This window comes from Aptenodytes patagonicus, chromosome 1, assembly GCF_965638725.1.
Source record: "Aptenodytes patagonicus chromosome 1, bAptPat1.pri.cur, whole genome shotgun sequence".
NCBI lineage: Eukaryota > Metazoa > Chordata > Aves > Sphenisciformes > Spheniscidae > Aptenodytes > Aptenodytes patagonicus.
In genome coordinates this window covers 196,293,456-196,315,040 of record NC_134949.1, presented here as the reverse complement: position 1 = coordinate 196,315,040, position 21,585 = coordinate 196,293,456, and the positions used below count along the sequence as shown (strand labels likewise).

General features: G+C 38.4%; 1 protein-coding gene across 4 annotated transcripts in view; it reads right to left on the bottom strand.

The window, feature by feature from the left end:
* FNDC3A (fibronectin type III domain containing 3A) overlaps positions 1-21,585 on the bottom strand; it is a 124,908-nt gene that overhangs the window by 94,482 nt on the left and 8,841 nt on the right. For 3 of the 4 annotated variants that reach the window (XM_076363880.1, XM_076363879.1, XM_076363878.1), the window contains exon 2: positions 12,128-12,256. In XM_076363880.1, coding sequence (XP_076219995.1) covers positions 12,128-12,229 — 102 coding nt within the window. In that variant the 5' untranslated portion in view covers positions 12,230-12,256. Of the gene's footprint in view, positions 1-12,127; positions 12,257-21,585 lie in introns of those variants that run through there. The other variant, XM_076363888.1, reaches the window with a different exon arrangement.

Sequence of the window (21,585 nt, the reverse complement as noted above, 5' to 3'; positions counted from 1 at the left end):
ACTGATCAAAGAACACTGCAAGACTTGAGTGTTATTATTCGTTAGCAGCACAGGAATTGCCAGATGCAATCACATCTATGGTCCAGCTAAGGTGATGTCAGTTACAAATGCAGCACAAGTCATTTTTCAATTGATTGTGTGTTCAAAATCTGCTGTTCAGATCATAACGAAACTAATGAGGCTACAAGCTACTCTTTTCCACAATCAAACCCAGTAACATTTGATTAAATGGAAAAATGCGAAAGATCTATGTAACAGGTATTACAGAGAGCATAAGATCATTACATAGGAACAGCTGACACATCAGTAATAAAAGCTGAATTAAAACAGTGTCTTAAGCCTTTTGCAATTTAAAACAATTTAAGAATTTCATGGTTGTGAAGAATGTTACTTCCAACTAATTCTTTCTTAAAGTCATCTTTCGCAAGATTTTTTGATCTCCATCTTCTTTCGTACTTCCTAAAGACTTCCTCCTTCCCCATTTATGTTAGCTAGTAACCAATAAAGAATTCTGAAAACTTTAGGTTGAGCTCTGCACAGTACCATACCAATTCATAGCAGACTAAGCACACATTTCTGTGGTATCTATAAGGAAAAGTAATGTTAGAATTTTCTTTTTTGCCTGAAATTATCTTCTGGGTTTTAGTATGAATGACAGAAGAAAACAAGCTTCTCATTGTTATTCATAAGTGTCCTATAGACATTGATCTTTGTCCAAGTAACACAATGCAACACTCTTAACACTAAAGTTCTAAAATCTTCTGTTTTCCCCCAAATTTATTTGCCCAAATTCCAATTTACAGGTTTCCCACAACTACACAATTCTCTACCCTAGCATCTGCTAATACTGACTGATAATCTAGAGGGATGTAACTGCTCCATATATGAAGATTAACACTTTCCTAATGAAGAACAGAAAAGATCTGGGTAGTAAAGGCCATTAACAAATCTTTGTTGTCAGGACTAGGGAGGAAATCCATACAGAAGTAAGTAAATGTTACATAATCTGTTGCAGTAACAATTTACATGTTTGAGATTTTGAAAAACCAAACACAATCCAAACTATTTCAGCTTAGACAAGTAGTAGCAGCATGTCCTGAAGAAAGCGAGAGAAAGAAGCCATCTTTCCAGTGACATGCTCCCAAGTTCTATGTATATTTTCAGAGGAGAGAGCAAGCAACTCTGCATCATTTTTCTAAAAGGCAGCTGACAGATAATAAAAATCAGCAAACATTTCATCTTTAACCACTGCTACAAGATACTGTCAGCACCACTGAACGCACTAAGACAACAGAATATCCCTAGAAGCAACTGGAAACAGGGAGGTTGGAAAGATGACGAGACTGTTCAGTGGCACTGACATTCAAAAACTATAGATTTCAATAAGCTTTCACTGCTTTTTGTAGAAAGGCAGGTTGGAAAGATCTGAGAACTGGTGGTGGTTTGGTTTTTTTTAATTCTAGCAGATAAACTGATTGTATTTACAAAAAGGTTTTTTTAAATTCTTACTGTACTCATGTTTCCCCCCCTTCTCTTCACGTAAAAGATGATCAGCAGAAAGCTGGGGGTTGGGGGCAGAAAGATGGTTTGGAGCCTTGTTGTGTAAAAACATAAAGTTTTCTAAGAAGAACCAGCAAGAGCTAAGTGTTAAAATCTGCATCCAATGTCACTGATAAATGTTCAAGACTTGTTAGTGTCCACATATAACAGTGCCTATCAGTGTACGTTCCATAAGTGTGTCTGTCTCATTCTTTATTATTGAGAAATTTTATTACTGAGAAACACTTACATTTTTGATCTACTTGTTTCTGCTTTGTCTCTTCTCTTTTGCATTCTCAGTTCTCACAGCTTGGCTAAGCAAAGTTTTATTTGTCTCATTTACAGCAAACCCAACCTGTTTCATTAGCATTGACACAGTCTGTGGTTAGCAGATAGCGCACAGAAAATTTGCTACTTAAATAATCCCACTATTATATCTTTAAATCAGTAAAAGTATAAACATAAGGGTAACAGGAGTGTTTCAAAGAATCTGGATCATGCAACAGACAAGCATTTGTGCTTCAAAGTTTTAAGATCATCCTTGTTTACAGGGAATTAGAAGGAAGCAGTGTTGGGGCAGTCATTGAACTCTGGAATTTTCTGAGGCATCTGGACCTGGCCAGTGGTTAGACACATCAACCTCTATAAATAAAAACTGGAAGACTTCAACCAGATTATTCTCATTTCATGATGACTTGTTGTTTGAGGTCCACAGGACTTAAAGCTTTACAACGCTAAGCAGAACTGGATGAGGGACAGAGCTCATACTGCACAGTAAAGCGGTAGCAACGGCTAAGCTTTCAGCTAATACTTTGCAGGGGCTAGTGCCCTCACTAGGCACTTTCCCTGATCAGTCTGCATATTGGCAACGGTCCAAAACAGAATCAGGGAGTAAAATTTCATTTAAGTTGTATCTAGACACACTGAAAGGTAGAAGACTGCAAATTTAATTTTGGAAAACTAAGTAATTTAACAAAGATTGTCTGAAGTGAAAATTACAATTAAAAAACCCCAAACCCACAGCTGCTTAAGATGCTACTAAATGTTCAGAGAATCAAAAACTTCATTTCTAAAAAAAAAAAAAAAATCTAAAAGTGCTGTAAAGTGCTACATGTGGCATTGTTCAAAGAAAGCCAGGCACTCTGAAGATTTTTGATCTGATTTGCAACAGTTTTTTAGATATTGTATTTAAAATAAGTAAAAAACCATGATCTTCTCTTCCTGTAATAATCCTGTCTTCTTCACAACACTTGTGGTATCAAGACACCCTTACAATTATTTCAACTGAGCATCAAAATTGAAGACACTTCTCAGCTGTACTTCAACTGTATGTACTTTGCAATTCCTGCGCTTTCCCTGCAGGCTGTACCAGCACTTGCCACAAAGTATATGTCGAATAGGTACTATTTGGTGTTTCCCTATGCAAAAAAAATACTTCCAAAGACCACCTACCCCCAGTCTCTCTGAATCTGTTGTGAAGATCTTAATGCTGAGAAGAGGGGAAGAATTAGTTTGCTGGTTAGCACACATTTGAAACAAGCTGAACAGTTGTGCTACTGTTAGAGAATTTTGCCTGTATTTTCCTTCCATATAATACCTACTGATAAATAAAATTTAAAAAAAAAGAAAGAATGTTACAAACATTATGAAAGCTAGCCAAGATGAACAGAGTGAGGTGGACAGTTAACAGATTTGCTAATGATGACGCAAGTCAATGGCACTTTACTTCAAAGAATTTCTTTGTCAGTAATATCTGGACATGTCTGAAAGTGTGTGCAACCAGTTAGGCATTCACCGAGAAACAATATCCAACATTATAAACCAGTCATGATCAACCTTTGGCCTAACAGCTGAATACATTATTTCAGAAAGGTCATAAAGCTACAATTGATTCTCCCTCTGTAGGCTGAGGCAGAGCCCTTTCAGCTCGTCCTGACTTCCTTCACCCTTCTGAAGTACAAAAAGAGGACCCAGCAAGCAGGATAGACACTATTTCTCTCCCCTACAACCAGTAAGTGCCATGAACAGCAGGTTACCGGTGGAGACCTTCACCAAGCAGGCAGCAGCTGAGATCACTGGCTGTGCAGTATTCTGTAATTTATATAGCTGTTTCAAGGGCTGAAGTGATAGAAGGTGGTACCTTCTTCTCCCACCTTTTTTAAAGAACTCTGCTGAACAACAACTCAAATCAAAATTTGTAATAAATATCCTTTAAAAACAATCCCCTCCTGCAATGCAATTGTAACAATTAAGAGAAAAATATAAATAAGCAAGCTGAAACTGAATTTGGACATTCAGTTTCTGAAGAGTTTATAAGATTTAAGAAACATATAAGCTGTTGGTTTAGAAAGTATATGGACTAGAAGAGAATTTTATATTTCCCAACACTGCTTCTGACAGCTCAGATTCCTGTTTGGTGATATAGCAAGTTTAAAGTCCCATAATATTTAAGACTGATGGATGTGTCTTTAACATTTCTACCTTAAATAGAGCACAGAAGAAAGTGCCAAAGGAAGAACTGTATTCTCTAGTTAATCAAAATAACACTTCATTAAAAAAAAAGTTAGAAGGCTAGGAGTTTCAATAGCACTTCTAAAGTAGCCTTTTTTCCCCCTGATAAAGTTCCCTATACACCCAGCTTTGCACAAAACTGGGTATCGCTGTATATCAAAACACTGTGTGACAACACGAACCTGACCTGGAAGAGAAATTAAAGACTACATCCTCAATTTGATGAGGTTGGGAAGGCTCAGACAGTACTGGACCAAGGGCTTAGTGGGCGAAATCTCTACAACCCCAATCCTTTCCCATATATTTTCTCCTCTACTTCCAAAAAGAAAGGGAGAAAAATTAGAGCCAAGGGCCATTTTTGCTATGGTGTATAAACCTGAGTCTATCTCTTCCTGGAGAATGTAATTCTGGCCGCTCTATAAAGTATGTAATTCTGTAATACACAGAGGGTTAGATGGACTTTGCCCAGTTGTAAATAAAGAAACCTCTCAATCACGCGGTGGGGGGAGGGGGAGAGAAAACAGGCTTCAGCTAGCAGGGGATGTACTTCAGATTACTTGTTTGCAAAGTGTGTAATTCTCACATATTTTAAGAGTGCAGTTTCTGTAGTTAAAAATATGGCTTTGCAAAGCAGTTAGAGCTTAAAATAGCTGTCTTCTGAGGAAATGTACGTAAGCAATAAGGGTGACTTCGTAGGTCTTGGACTCTGGCATTCAGGTCCTGGCTTACTCAGCATTAAGTGTCCCATGGCACAAAGAAGGGGAGAGAAGGGGACCAAGGAACATGCCTCAGTCCAGGACACTGCTTGGACATAACTGTACCCTTCCAAACCTTACTGATAGAGGAGCACGCAGACTCAAGAACTGGGCCCACTTGCAACAGACTGCAGAGAGGAACTGGGCTACCTGCCTGGAGCTATAAGCATTGAACTTGCACCTCATCACCTCATTAAAAAAAAGTACAGCTTTTTAGTCACCTTCCTAAAACATGAAAGATATCATCTTCCAGACATGCTTATTTCTCCTGATTGACTATGTTAGCAACCTACAGTGACTAACTGACTTTAAATCTGATTTTCACGTCATCCAATTCTCCCAAATGTCAGTTTCTGAAGAGATTCATTCAACAGGGGAAATCTTGCCTCAAGTATCTTGGGAGGAATCTACTGTATCAGAGACCAAAATTAATCTAGGATTCATATCACGGAAATGAAAACAGACATTTTAGAGAGAAAGAGGAGGATTACTCAGAGAAGGTTTATGAGAATACTTAATTCCATGAATTTTCATACTGAATACAAGTAGGAAAGGCTGTGAACTATACAGCCCTCACTCTTGTTTCTACATTTATTTTCAGATAGTAGATATTAAAATAAATATATTTGGATGCTAGTACAAGTTGTGCAATAAATCCAATGCTGCTTTCTGCTAACCAAAAGCAGCATAGTATTTATATATAACTATACACCAAAGAATTGGTGGAGGATGGCTGCTTCTAGGAAATTTAAAGCAAGTTTTCAATGCATTTGCAATCAAGGATACATTTTAAATACATAAGAGAAAATTCTGATCTCAAAGGCAAAAAAAGAAAAATATTTACACTTAACTAAGACAAAACTTCACTCTTCCTGACCAAAAAATATGATTAACTCAGATACAGAAAAGATCTAATAACCTTGAGGCATCAAAACTCACATCCTCATAGCTTTTTTTTTGTGGTGTTACTTTTAAGAATCATAGCCATCAACCAGTTCAAAACTTTTATGGAAAAGATTTTTTGTATACAGAATGTCCCATATAAGTTTGATTATGTATTTTTCCAGTGATGGTTGCTACACAAAAGTACTAATCAATCCTGGAAAAAAATACAGCTTGATAATTGGCTTCCGTAAGCTGGCGCTGCAGCATTACACGCAGAAGAATTCCAATGGTTCCAGTGAACACAGTTCTGGTGCACTTCAATGCTATGAAGTCACTGAAGGATGGAAGAATAATTGTCAACTAAAACAAACTTTAATGAATCTCTGAAAGGAAAAGTTAGACGTATCTGCTAATTCAATAGAGCCAAAAGGGAATTAAAAAACCAAAAACAAAACAACAAAAAAAACCCAATCAAAAAAAAGACAAAAGCAGCCATGCATGTACTCTGTACTCTTCAAAACACAGATAAAGGAAGGGAAAACAGCACAGTATGGAAAGCAGTGAGAAGTATATGCTGTTAAACAACTTCTAACATGGATTTTTTTTTCTTGTAAAGGAAAAGATCATGAAACATATGCAGTTCTAGGCTTGATTTTCAGCAGCAAGGCAAAAAAAAGCAAGCTGGAACTTGATAATGTACCATATGCTTTTCAGAAACAGAAGTGTCAGAACTAAAACTGAGGAAAATCATTTAGTAATCCAGTTTACATCTTCACCATTATATTTCTGCTGTGACTCCACGTATGTAAACAATCTGAAAGCCAAAAAAGGGGATTCTCAGAATTATTTAATTTGTTTTTATAGCCATCTATTACTCTGCTGACTGAAGACTTCCTCCTATGATAACAGGTTAATAATAACTTGAAGATTAGAAGGTTTAATATTTAAAGAAGAAATTCGTTTTAGAAATACTAACTTGTAGATTTGATGCTAAATATCTATTTCAATTCAAAGAATTTGCATTTAAACTCACACACACAACATATTACATATACACACACACAGACACATACTACATACACACACAGAGTTGGATTTTTGGAAATCCCACTAAGCATCTAAACTTCTGAATAAAGTTTGGAGGATAAGCAACCAGCTTCCCAAGCTAGAAGTACTACTTTATCACTATACCTTGCTGAGAAATAAAGCTGACTACAGGTCAAACACTGTGTCCCCCATTCCCCAAAGAAAAGGAAACGGTTAACAGGTATTGGGCTACTTTGAGAGGGCTATCTACCTTTTTGGTAATAAAGGACACCAAGGTTATATAGAGATGTCTCACTCTGCAACTGTTAGCTTTAGTGGGAAGGTGCAGAGAGGGTCCAGAACTCCAATGTTGCTGCAAACTTGTGTCGGCAATTTACTGATTTGTCTTGGAATAGCACTAGGTGCTGTAGACACTTTCCAAAACAATTTAACATCAGCCTAATATCAGGAAAAACAAAGTGTCTGTTAAAGAAAGCAGTTTGAACTCTTGCCTCCTCATTTTCCTCTCAATCATGAATTTCCCTCCCCTCACCAAATCAGGACTCACATAATCAAACACATCCTTCCTGTCCAGCCTCAGCAATAATCAGTAAAGCCTCACTGCATGAAAAACCCTCAAGCACTTCTGTCCTCATACCATGTTTTTTCAGTGTCACTTGGTTTCTATCAACTCCTATGGATGCTCTCCATACTTCATCCACAACCTTACTCACCACCAAGATATAAAGAGAATGTTACCCACTCACATTGAACACAGTGATGAGAAGGTGCAAAAGCAGTATTTCTGTGCTTAATAGAGAGGGAGGAGCTAACGGGCTTGGTCTTTGCTTTTCCTTTTCCCCGGTTTTGTCCTACAAAATTAACAGTAGTCCCTTGTTCTGTGGGACACAGAACGAGGCAGTCTCCCATGGCAGCACTGAGTAGCATATGAACATCCACACAGTTTAAGCTCCCCATGTTTTCTGCGTGAACACGCACGTTCCTCTAACTTTGTGGATTGTTTTGTTTTAAAACATGGTGGAAAGTTACAGCTTTAACCTGATCAGACACTTCCACTATTTGAAGCATATGACCTTTCACCTTAACATGTTCAAATATTTGTACTGCTATTTCACACTTAAACTGCTAGCAGAACTTCAAGTATTTGAAATAGATTATCTTGAAGATATGAGCTGTTCTAAAAGAGTACTGAATGGTCTATATCCATTTGGTAACTCAGTTACACAGTATATACAACTTAAATCACAGTAATTATGACAGTTAATTCTGGTAAGATGCAAGGAGAGGGGAATTGATTAAAAAAATCCTCAGATGTTTCACAACTGAACAAAAACTTGCAAGTTCTAGGATATGGTTAACTAGTCTAACATAGGAAATACCAAAATATAAACAAAATATTTAAAGAGTTTTCTAGTAGATTTTCAGTACCTTTTTCAGTCAGGACTGGCTAGAACTAATTAGAATAGCTACAGTCCAACCTACACACTATGAAGACAGAAGAACATATACATTTATTTACACAGACAAAACAGCTCTGAATTTTGATTGTGGGAACACAATTAAGTTCTGTCAGCACTACAGATTACATTATAGATTATGCAATCCAACACCATGATGCTGTTACAAAAGAAACTGGAGAAGTAGTTTTCGTATTTTAAGGAAGTAACCCCTACAGAATGTGTGTACTGTAGCTAAGCAAATAAGAGACTTTCAGAAAAATGAGCAATTCCATCATGAAGGCAAAAGTCTACACACTTCTCGAGCTTCAAAGTTACAAGAGAAAAAAAGGAATACAATGAACTAATATTCTGGTTAAAATATTTTTTCAAAAAAAAAGGAAAAGACTCAGAATTATGATGTGTTGCACTTCAATACATCACACTTCATTTGAAAGTATACACCACTTTCATTAGTGTACCATATAAAACAATCATAACAATTTTAAGACCCTTTAAATAAATAACGGCCTGCCTGACCTTTCTGTGGCTTAAGTCTTAACTGGGCAACCTTGACAGAGTAAACAGTACCTGCAATTCTGTATTTCCTATATTTCAGATATACAAAGTATTTTCTACTTAGTGATGGCTTTTAAATCACCAGATGCAAAAAGGGTTTCTAATGAACTTTCCTGCCACCAAACAAATGCATTTGTAGATTCTTCATGAGTCATGTATCAGATGTGAAGGAAGGACAGAAAATGAAAGTCACAACTTTCACTAGACATCATGGAACACAGAACAGTAGACAACATTGTGGTATACTGCTGCTTATCATGAAATGAAGAAAGAAACTGACTTTATTGATGACTCAGAATCTGCCCAATACTTTCTGAAGACTCTTTTTTCTTTTTTAAAATAAACTCTACTACTATCAGTTTCACTTTAGACAGTACTCTTAATGAGCAGCTTTATTTTTTTTTAAATAAAAAAGGACACCGACAGCATATATGATATTTTTTCCCTTAAGACTGACAGAAACCCCCACAAATTCATTTCTTTGAAGAAATTCTTTGCTTGTTTTCCAGTTTTTTTTCTGCCAAGCAAGATTAAAAGAGACAACATTTTAATGAAAAAGTATCCCAAAAAAACATTTAAGCTTGTATCCGACTCAAAATTTTGCACCATTACAAAGTAAGCTTGACAGCACAGCTTGATAGTCTTATTTTTGGGGAAGGCAGAACAAGTAACTCAGTCTCAACTATCTTTGAAAGGTCACGGTGATTAGGGGAGGTTCCCAAGGACTGGAAGAAAGCAAATGTCACTGCAATCTTCAAAAAAGGGCAAGGAGGAGGATCCAGGGAGCTACAGGCCAGTCAACGTCACCTTCAGCTCTGAGAAGATACGTGAGCAAATCTTCCTAGAAGCCATTTCCAAACACCTTAAAGATAAAAAGGTGATTGGGAGTAGTCAGTATGGATTCTCAAAGGGGAAATCACACCTGACAAACCTGGATGGCCTTCTACAATGAAGTTACTAGCTTGGTGAATGAGGGGAGAGCAGTAGATAGTGTTTATCATGACTTTAGCAAGGCTTTTGACACTGCCTCACCTAACAGCCTCACATAGAAACTGATGAAGTACAGACTGAACATAGGCACTGAGGTGGACTGAAAACTGGCTGAACTGCCAGTCTCAAAGGGTTGTGATCAGCAGTGCAAAGTCCAGCAGGAGGCCATTCACTAGTCATCCACCTCAGTGGTTGATACTGGGGCAGATAACGTTTACTATCTTCTTTAAAGACCTGGATGATGGGACAGAGTGCACCATCAACAAGTTTGCAAGTGATACAAAGTTGGGACGAGTGGTTGATGCACTAGGTGGCTGCACTGCCATCCAGAAGGACCTTGACGAGCAGAAGAAATGGGCCAGCAGGAATCTCATGAAGTTCAACACAGGGAAATGCAAAGTCCTGTACCTGAGGAAGAATAATGACATGCACCAGTACACACTGAGGGCTGACTGGCTGGAAAGTAGCTTTTCAGAAAAGGAATGGCAGACAACAAGTTGATGCAAGTCAGCAAGGCACCCTCGAGTCAAAAAAGGCCAACAGCATCCTGGGTTGCATTAGGAAGAGCACTGCCAGCAGGTCAAGGGAGGTGATCCTTCCACTGGTGAGACATCTGAATATCTGGGTCCAGTCCTGGGCTCCCCAGTACAAGAACGACATTGGCATGCTGGAGGGAGTCCAGCAAAGGGCCACAAAGATGATGAAGGAACTGGAGCATCTGACATGTGAGGAGAGGCTGAGAGTGCTGGGACCATTCAGCCTGGAGAAAAGATGTACCAGGGCAGATCTTATTATCAGTGTGCATGCATATCTGAAGGTGGAGGGAATAAACAAAACCAAGCCAGACTCTTCTCAGCGGTGCCCAGTGGAAGGACAAAAGGCCATGGGCACAAATTGAAATACAGAAATTCCACTAAAATGTAAGAAAGTATTTCACTGTGAAGGTGGGTTGAATATTGGGGAACAGACTGCCAGGGAGGCTGTGGAGTCCCTTATCCTCGGAGATACACAAAAGCGAACTGGACGTGGTCCTGGGTGACCTGCTCTAGTTGACCCTGCTTTGAGTGGGGGAAAGCTCGACTGCATCATCTCCAGAGGTCCCTTCCAACCTCAAGGGTTCTATAAGAATTTTTAAACAATAGTAGAAAGAATATTCACAATTGAGTAAAGAAAAGAAATGGTGGTGGTATGTTTAACTTTGCGTAGGCATGCTTTATTCTTTTTTGTTTGCAAGGCTTAAAATTGAACTTTTCAAAGCAGAACATGTAAGGAAATAATAACAGTTCTCCTCTTGCATGTTACAGATTACTACTTCTAAATGTCAGTATTTGGAAGAGAACGCAAGTTTCGATATTGTTTTTTCCCTTTTACTGGGATGTTCTGTCCATACGTTCATTAAAAAAGATTTATCAGCTCTTTCTCTGTATTTAAGCTTCCCCTACATTGTGAAGATCTCACTGCAGCCCAAATCTTATCTCATGAACTGTTGCAATCCATTTTCCAGTCTCATTTTAAAGCTCTTTTCTGTGGTTTTTACCCTACAAATTAATCCCTCTTTATGATAAATAATTATTTCTTCTGCATAAAGATCAAGCATGGGAATGGCAGACTATAAGGGACTTCTGTAGATTATCAAGTCCAGTCTCTTACTATCACAGGCAGTGATCTCTCAATCCATTCAGGTACTTCAAACCACTTCACTTAATTTTTCACTCCTTTTCTCCCATTGGAAGCTGCTCCAGAACTGTGCTTATCTGGGGCTTAAAATATTCTTCCTAGGTTAAAAATATGGAGAATGCATACGTTTTTGCCAACACTTGTTCCTCACTGGAGCTGACCTTTCTCAAGTGTTCCGAAGCCATAATCGTAAGTTTTTCTATCACCTTGACTGGTTTTGTCCAAAAAACAAACAAAAAAAAATTTGAAGTATCCAGGCGGACACTAACATACAAAAGCAAGTCCCACCATTCAAGATACCCAGTTGTAAGCAAGGGTCAGTCTAGAGGCCATAGAGTTGTTAGCATGTTGTGCTTGAGCTAGTAAGCTCTACCATAAGGGAAGGTTTATTAACCTTAACAAGGTCACATGATAATGTAAATATATAGCTTCCAAATGAAGACTCAAGGATGGCTAGACAGCTTAGCAGCTGTTTGGTCCCATCCTTCTATGAAGATGTTCTTTCACAAGACAGGTTTTCTGCTTTATACTCCTTATAAATCTCTTCTCTGCACCAGTTCTACCTTCACCTCAATCTCTAAAACACATGCATGACCAAAGCTGCACAGAAATATTCCAGATGAAGGCTTACTATCTTTTACAGTGTCAATATGTCAATGATGCTGTTGGAAGAAGGAAAAAAAAAAAAAGATACTGAAGTTTCCTTACCTGTTGTGCTCCATCCCCACTAACAATAGGGGAAGTTAGAAGAGGGATTTCACTACTTATAATCGAAGTGGTATCCAGTAACGGTGGATGTTCTGCCATCATTGATGGTACGCTAATTCACAAGATCACCTGCAAAGAAAAGTTACTCAAATGGTTAAACTATATAAATATTTCTGAATAATTACCCTTAAAAAACAGCCTCACTTTAAAAAGAAAAAAAGATTATGAAACTAGACACCTTTAGAAAGTATGTTTCCACAACATTCCAGCAATCATGTATACTTGAAGATGTGTTTTGCCAGCCAGTATAAGCCTTATTTATACAGAGGGTAGGTTTAGACCCCCTCTAGCGGCTGAACTTTAAAAGAAGATACATCACAGCCTTGGAACTAACAAACCTGAATCTTTTAACTTTGATTGTAAACCAAGACTTTGTCTAAGTTTGACTGGTACTGCTGACAAAATGCTTACTGGAAGAAAAAAGGAAAAAAAAAGCACAGTTGCCTTAGAACTTACATATATAGTGTCCCTGTTTATATGAAACTGGTAAAAAACCTGAGATCTATGAACAGGGACACTATTTTTGTTGTGTTTGGGGTTTTTTGGTTTTTGTTTTTTTTTTTTTTTAAATCACCAACCCACTTTTTCTACTACTGTAACACTTATTTTAGGAACAACTAGTTACTAGGAAATGTTCAAGTGAGACAAAGGAATAAAAAAAAAAATCTTCTGCACAATCTGACATTTCTTTACTTTTAAAATGTATTAGACCCAGAATTAAAAGCTGTGTCATTTTGATAACCAGTGGCCCTTTAAGAGCTTTACCAGCAGCTAAAACTTGGGGGGGGAGGGGGGAAGGTAATGCCTGCACACAAAATTATAATCCTCATAACTATACTATGAAAAAGCCCTCACTAGCACACACTGTAAAGTTACATGAAATCTGATGACAAGAAAAAGCCACCCAGGCAAGAGGCCCATGAAAGCAGTGATCCACTTCAACTCTGATGAGTGTCAAGTAACAGCATAACAGAAAGCAAGATTCAGCCAAGCATTCCTTTCAATTACATTAACAAGTCATAAGTAATGTGTTTTACGATATTTTGCGTTAGTGCTATATGAAGACTGGATGGAAGAATTAAGCCTAGAAAAGCTGAAGATTACCATTTTTCCATGCTGGAAATATGTATTGCAAGTCTAATAAGCTGCTTTTGAAATTGTATTTCATTTTGTTAAGAAAAAAAAATCACTAAATTATACTGGTTTAGTGTACTGGTCTTAACTCCACCCCAGCCAGACTCAGTACTCAGCTTTGGGGGGGGGGGGGGGGGGGGGATTAGATCAACAAGAATTGAGAAATTGGTATTTCTTAACAAAACAAAAAGACAGATGGAAAGAATTCACTAGAGGTGAATGGTACATTCAGAATTCCCACAAGTTAATCACAGTTTGCATCTGAAAACAGTGCTTAACATCAAACATAGACATAAAGATTAAACTGAGAATAAGCTTGTACAGTATTTCTAAAGCAGAACTGCCTCTCTTAGCTGGTACTTACAGTAGCCTGGTGAAAATAAATAGGTACAATTTTAAAGTTACACAGCCTGACAGCGTTACAGGTTTTTAAAGTTTTGCCTTGGTACCATCTGGCTAATGAAACTCTCTACAAACGCTTCTAAACTTCTAATGCAGATATACTAGTTAATTTAAAGAGCTGCTGTTACAGTTTACTACTCAGAAGTGTTCTCTAAAACTTTCTCCATCCCACCCAATTGACTGCTTTTACTTGTTTGCCCCTCTAAGGCAGATGTTGTGTATCTGCTGTGGGTTGAAATCTTTAATAGTGCTGCCAGTGCAAGAAGACTCACACAGAACAAAGACTTCACATTTTCTAGAAAAATGCATTAACAAAGCACTATAAGCCTCTCGTACAGCTATACATATACAGTATGATTTAGCTATTCCCATGCTGAAGGTTGTCCTACTATAAAACTATGAACTTGGAAAAAAAAAGCATTCTGAAATTATTTTAGAGGTTTCATTTACTTTCCTGGTATACTCTGCAAAGATTAAAGTTGGCAAAAGAAATCCCTCTAGGTTAAAAGACTTTGAAACCCGTGATTACTTAAGAATTCATGACCGCTTATGCCAAGTCATTTATACCTGCTTATAGCCAGACTAATTAGTCTCCCAAGCAATGAGGACAGTTTTATATTCCTACCTTACTTTAAAAGCTTTCCCACTCATCAAAAAATCCTCCAGGCTACAGTCAGTTCCCACCACTTCTGCAGGTGGCAGAGGGCTGATGAAAGTTACTGGGATCATCTATCAAGCTAGCAAGTTTGATGGTAAGCTTCCCAGGATATTACCCAATGACCGTTTAATGCAAAATAAATGCACAGCCTGGAAGCAGGGGTTAGAATCAAGGCATCCCTCCTCCCACGATAGCCACAACCAGGCTTGCTCTCGTGCTATCTCTTGATCTTACAGCTCCAAATATTTTGCGCTCCTGTCTACAGTGTCACAGAGAGAGAAGTCATTCCAATACCCCAAGCTATAACACAACACACTCCCAGACTAAGCTGGCTTGAATTTCCCCAGGTTTAAGTTGAATCCAGCTCATTATTCCCAAGCCACCATGCCAATGCCTAAGTCTCTTATATAAGAAAACACTAGCCTCCTTTATCACACACTGACTTTTGACTGAATCCATAACTTATGATGCACTCAGTGCTATCCCCATTTATTAGGCATAAATCAAAACATGTCTATCAAATTGGACACCAGTGAGAATTGAACATAACCCAAACTGACTCAAATACGACTGTCACGACAACTTGTTAAGCCCTTCCAAGACAGGAGCAGCTCTGGACATACGTAACATTTGGTCTCAGATTCATTCATTGTCTTAGACAGGTGTTTAATGATTTGATTTGTACAAAAATTAGGTTCCCACAGGCACCTGTGTGCTTAGATGGGTAGTCCACCTTTGACACACAGCTTTCAGTGCCTTAAGTGGGACACAGCTAAATTCCATGTCTGGATCCAAGTGTTTGATTTATTCTGGAGATGACGCATGCTGCCCATCGATAAACCCTGACAGGAGGTACTAGGTATAGTGTTATTCCTGACAACCTCTACAAGAATAATAAAAGCACTACCTGTCAGACTGTGTAATCAACCTAGGGAAAAAAAATAAATCAATGCTTTCTTGACAATACAGTATTAGATTTCTCTGCAATGCCACTGAACTAGTCTTGAAGACTAAAGGCTTAAACTTCACACCAATGTGCGTCTATGCTACATGTAGCATCAAAAGCCTTTTCCCTATCAGTAGTCAAGAGGCTGCAATCTGTACAAGTCAGTGCACATATTCTAGTCAGACAGTAAGACATGGTATGTCCACCAGTTGCAGATACCTTTTCTTTTTAGCTATGAGGACAAATAAAGACAGATAGGAATGAGAAAAGGGAGAAGTACTGTGTGGCAGAAGGAGGAGAAGTCATAAAATGGACAAAAGGTTGACATCAAAATAAGCAGAAGTGCTCAATAAACGTATCTTGGAAATAAATGCCATTATATCACATTCGAATCAAGGATATCAAGTGGGCAGAGACAGAGCTTTTAAATCAGCAGACCCAGATAGCTTGCATTCAAGACTTCTGGAAGAAGAGATCTACCTAGATCTTTGAAAAAGACTTGCAAATAACTTGAGCCCTGGGAAAGTCTCGGAGGTCTGGTAGAAAACTAAAAGTCTTGCATTAAATACTTTATTGTGAAAGGGCAAATGGGACAATCAAGGCCTGTTAGCTAACAGCGATCTAAGACCAAATAAAAGTTAATAGTTGACACTGGATGTTATTTGTAAAGAATTAAAAGACAAGTATGATTGATGGAAAAAAGCTTATCCAGTTAACTTGATGAGAATCTTCTGGCAATGGTTATTGCTGATAAAGGTACTAATAAGAGAACTGGAAAAACAATCTTAAACCTTATTTGGCATTACATATTTCTCTTCAACAAAAACACGGAACAGATACTACATGGATTAAAACTGGACAGACAGCCCTTATATATTAACAGTAAATACAGAGTTGTTGAGCATGTGAGTTTCCAGTAGGAAGGGAAGGTATCAGTTTTTGGCTTCTCATTACAGAATGTTTTTAACTCAGCTCTCGGGGAGTCGGGGGGGGGGGGGGGGGTGGTGGACACGGGAGAGAAAAAAAAGAGGAAGTCAGAAGGAAGTCTGGAAATGACAAACCATGAAAGTGATAAGAGACCAAGTCATTTTACTCCACTAAAATGGCATGAATAGCTTAATAAAAAGCTAGGCATAACAAAAGGTTTTAATACATAAAGGTAAAGCTATTCTTTCTAAAACAAAAAAGAATGAACTCAATCCTGTGAAGGGTTGATTCTGAAAAGCATAGGGTAATAGAAGTGGACAGCCAAACACAAGCTCCTCAAATATATCAACAGGTGTACCTCACTTAGCAACAAGGAGGATATTCTCCCTGCCTCTGGCTTCAAATAACGACAATCTCTACTGGAATAATGTAACAAGCTTTGTCTCCGATTTGCTGACAAAATTGTGGATACGTGTTCAAGAGTAGTATGAGTGACTACAACTTCTTGAAAATATTGTTCCATATTTAAAATACTGAAGCAAAGTATGTGCATACCATAATAATTTCAGCCTTACTCCATGTAAAACTGTTCTGGATGATATAACTGTCTTCCAACTCCAGCTAGTTTCCCAATATACTCAGGAATTAGTGAGGTCTTGAAAAGGACACAAGAAAAGCAGCTTGCATTTGGGCAACAGGTAAGGCTCAGCCTGCAGAGCCACTACAAACAATTCACTAGCCTATTGTCAGATTTCCTGCACCACTGAGAACTAATGGATGCAGCAGCCTTCGGAAGGGGTAAAATAACACATGGGATAGATCTAAGGATTTATTTAAGGCCAACTCACTACACCATTCTTGTGGACATATTAAAAGGGACCAGACAAGGAAGATGACACCTGAGATGAACAGATAGGTAATACACTGTTGCTAAGCACAGAAGCAGCTGAGAAGTAATTTTCTACTGGTGGCGCATTAAAGGCATGGTTATTTAGAAATCTATACTGACTCATGCACAGCAACAACTGCTGCATGAACAGCGATCTCATTTCTTGTCTTGCTACTGAATATACTGAATTAGTAGTAGACACTCAAAGCGTAATTCAGGATTGCTAACTCGGCTGACACTGTTCTTTCTGAATCTGCACCAAGTCTGTCCTAGGATGCAAGGAAAGCACGAGGCCTCCTGAGATTTCAACCAAGTTGGGTAGGTTAATGCTTTGTACAAGACTTAAGTAGCAAACTACCTATTCCCCACTACCCCCAACTGAACTGCAATTCATTTTCCTTATCATATGAATTTGAAAAGACTTTGAAAGGTTTTTCTGAAGGCTATCAAAGCTGAAACAAAGGGAAGGCATCTAAATTTACTGGATGTGATTTGTTTAGAGACTCCAGACTTATGCCTGAGGAGCCATTAAGGAATGGATTACACTAACAAGCCAAAAGGCTAAATGATGTTAAGGCTCAAAGACTGAGTTCCACTCAATAGTTCAGTAAGCAAAATTTGCCTTCCTGAACTGTAATGACAATTTAATTGAATCCCTAAATGCCTTCAGATTTGGTCCTTTAATGCTTCTGTGGCATTACTCTCATGTTCTAAAGACATATACAACGCTGCTTTTTACTCAGTCAGTTGTTCGTTAAGGGTTAAGGAATATTGTAAGGCTGAGATCATTGGGCAGTGCATTTCCTCTGCATATGCAAAGGATCAGTGTTTCCATCTCCAAGAGACTAGCAGTTGATCTTAACGACAGTCTCTGAAAAACACATCAGCATTAAATCAGCTGGATCACCAAGGTAAAACAACATGAGTCAGCAGCATGCATCCTCGTAGCAACGAAGGCTAACAGCATACTGGGCTGTATTAGCAGAGAAGTACAGCCGATGGGCTGAGGGAAGTGATTATTCCCCACTACTCAGCATTTATAAGGTGGCATCTCGAATACCACATCCAGTTTTGCTCTTCCCAGCCACCTCCTCCTCCTCCCCAGTATAAGAGAGATGCCACAAAGACTGTTACTGGGCTTAGGCCCATGAAAGACAAGGAGAAGCTAAGAGCACTAGAGTAGTCAGGGAGTCACCTACTGGGTGGATCCCACTACCTGAAGGATGCTTGTCAAGAGCCTTAAATCAAACTCTTCTTGGAGGTATGCAGCAGAAGTACAAGAAGTGATGGACACATGCTGCACCACTGGAAATTCTGTCTGGCTGGCTGTAAGGTGGGGGGGAAGACATCACAATGAGAGTGGTGTAGCACTGGCATAGGTTGCCCTGAGAGGCTGCAAAAATCTCAATCCTATAGATCAGTGGTCTCCAAAATGGGGTGCATGCACCCCAGGGGGTACACAAGACAATCCCTTGGGGTGTGGGAAGAAAATATTTTTTGTCATTGATAAATAAAAAAATATTTTAATATAGTGGTTTTCATCTTTATCTCATCCTTTCTTTTTTTGTGTATGCTTTATAGCGTACATACTATATTAGTAGAGTAGCATATGCATATAATTTAAAAATGTACGTATGTTGGAGGTGCACGCTCAAAACATCTTTACTGATGGGGTGCACGATCAAAAAAGTTTGGAGACCACTGCTGTAGAAAGTCAAAACCTGACCATGCAAGGTCCTGACAAAGGGCTGAAGAAGGCAATCTCCAAATGCCGCTTCTGAGCAGAATTCTTCTATGAATTCCAGAGTAGTAGTCAATCAAAATACAACACGCGATGCCAAATGGTTTTCAGTAGATCGGAACCCAGAAAGGCGACAGTAGTTTGTCTCCTGAGCTCTTAAAAGCTGTCAGATTCTCAATTCAGAATTTCAAAGTAACAATGACAATGCTAATCAAAACTCAAACTTGCAGACTTAAGGTTCAAACTTTGGAAGACATACCCATGGCACTGTCCATAACAATTACTTTATACTCTGGCCTTTCTCCTAGGAAAAGGAGGAAAGCTGCATTAGAGGGTAATTACAAATTAAAAAGTTATATTGTATTAAGCACACAACAGAAACAGGCCTTCCATTTCGGTTGGGCTGTAGGCACTACTATGATAAATGTAGTGATAGCTAATAACAATGCTGTGTACAAAAAAAAAACCCTAAGGAGGACTCCTTTCCTAGAGATTCACTGCTGCTGGTTATTGAGTTTGATACAAAATACAATTAACTGTTTTTCCCACAACTGGTGGACTTACAAGGCCAGACTCCACATTGGTATCTCTGGTGCCTACTGAAGGAGAAGTTTGCATTGCTGCTTTTTCCTCAGTTTTTGTGATTTACAGAGTGCTGCTTCTCTACCTACCTACTTATTATCACAATACTTGCAGCAACTTAATACTCTTTCACATCCTAATTCTGTCAAATCTGGTGACCAACAGATATAAACATTTATTATTACAGGGGGCTGTTCACAAGAGCCTTGATTCTATACAACACGAGGATGGAAGTTAAGAGGGGACAAAAGTGCCTAACAGAAAGGCGCAGCATAAGGAACAGGCTCAATGAAATCAATACTAAATGTTTCCAAACTGCATGTTGCTATTACATGAGAAGTGACAAAAACAAGGCTATTCCACAATTTCTTTGTCAGTAGTACAGTTTCATACATGCTTCAGCCTGCCAATTTGAGGTTGCCATAAGGTGTGTTTTCCCAGTGGGCTCGGTACAGCCGAGCAGGTGTGCATTCCTCCTTCACCCAGGTCCTCCTGCAGCTACGGTCCCCCAGGAACCACAGGCAAGGCTCATCCTCAGGTCCAGACAACTTCCAGTAAGAAAGAAGAGCTCCTCTGAACAGGAGACAACACTTTCTAGGTTTTGCCAAAGACCAAAGAATGAACTTACAGAACCAAAAAGACTGTAAAACCATTGCCCAGTCCTAATGCGTGAAATGCTTTGATTTTGCCTTCTCCAACATGAAGGCAGCAGGTGCACTTTAAAAATAAATATCTTTCAAACAGCTGAAGTAATAAAGCCCTATTTTAGTTAGATTAGAGCCTCACATCTGAGTGACTCTTCTTGTCAAGAAGATGCAAACTACTATTTAAACTCTTCCTGTGATTGAGGCGTTTATAAGTACTCACCATGTCATTCTTTAGTGCCTACTCTGAGGTAAATTTATTCTTTACTATTTCCTACAGTCCTTAAAAGATATCTCCTGCCTCCCAATTTGAGGCTTGTAAAAATTACTAGCGCAATTCCTTCCAATCTGTCAAATCAGCCATCCAGTTCAGAAGTCATCAGGTAAGAGCAGACAAATACAAGTGCCCAAGACATACAAATATGCTAAAATGAGGAAAATTCTAGAAACAAAACACACCAATGCATCGCTAGGGTGAAGAGGAAAGAACAAAGCATATGCAACAGATGTTAGTCATGTCACGTAATGCACTACTGGAAAAAGCTCAGATACAGTGATGTAGCTGGTGTAGAAATATATTAGAATATAATTACCCAGAGCTCCATAAGGCTGTAGCTGAGCTATTAAAGTTATGAAGCATGCTGAAGAGTTTTGTGTTTGTTTTTAAGAATCAGAATTGAGCAGAATGATTTTAATTTCCCCCCCCCCATACATTTACCGTATTTTCTAGTCACACAGTTTCAGATGTGGCAATTACGGTATACCAGCTTTTCTTTTTCTGTTCTGAACTAATTATTTCAATTAATACGCAATTTATTTAAAAGATGTGCTTTATTCTTCATAAAGTATTTTTCCTGTTTTAGAAAAGTGTTTCCTGGAAAACTTGATAAAACATTTCCCAACAGAACAGAGAAGTGTTATTTTTTGTTAGAATAAAGGTGTTCTGTGGAACATTTCTATTTCACTAATTTGACAATCTCCTTTTAAGTAAAGTGAAACTGAAATGGCTATTCCCCTCAGTCCCGTTGCTCATAATACTAAAGTTGCAGATAGGCAATACAGGAAAATTATAAAAAGTATAGTTGCGTAAAGTAAATCAACAAAGTCAAAGTCTGACATTCACTAGAAACTGTAAATCAAAATAGTTAAAAATAAAGATACACAAAATATTTTAATAAGCACTGGAACTCCCTATAGGGAAAAAAAAAAAGAATCTATAACCTCTGCCATAAATGTGGAAATACTTCAACTGTAGCTCTCAAGTGGTGTTTCAGACACTCACTAAACACAATTCTCAAAGAAGTCTGAGAAACGCAATATACGTCTCTTCATACTATGTTACCACTGGAAGGCGAACACTAAAAGTTGTAAAATTAATGCAATACAGTTATGAAGAAAATACTGATTGATGAGCAAATGCAAGTTGCACTTCAACAGCCAAAATGGTTACCGGATCTAACTCACTCCCAATAGTT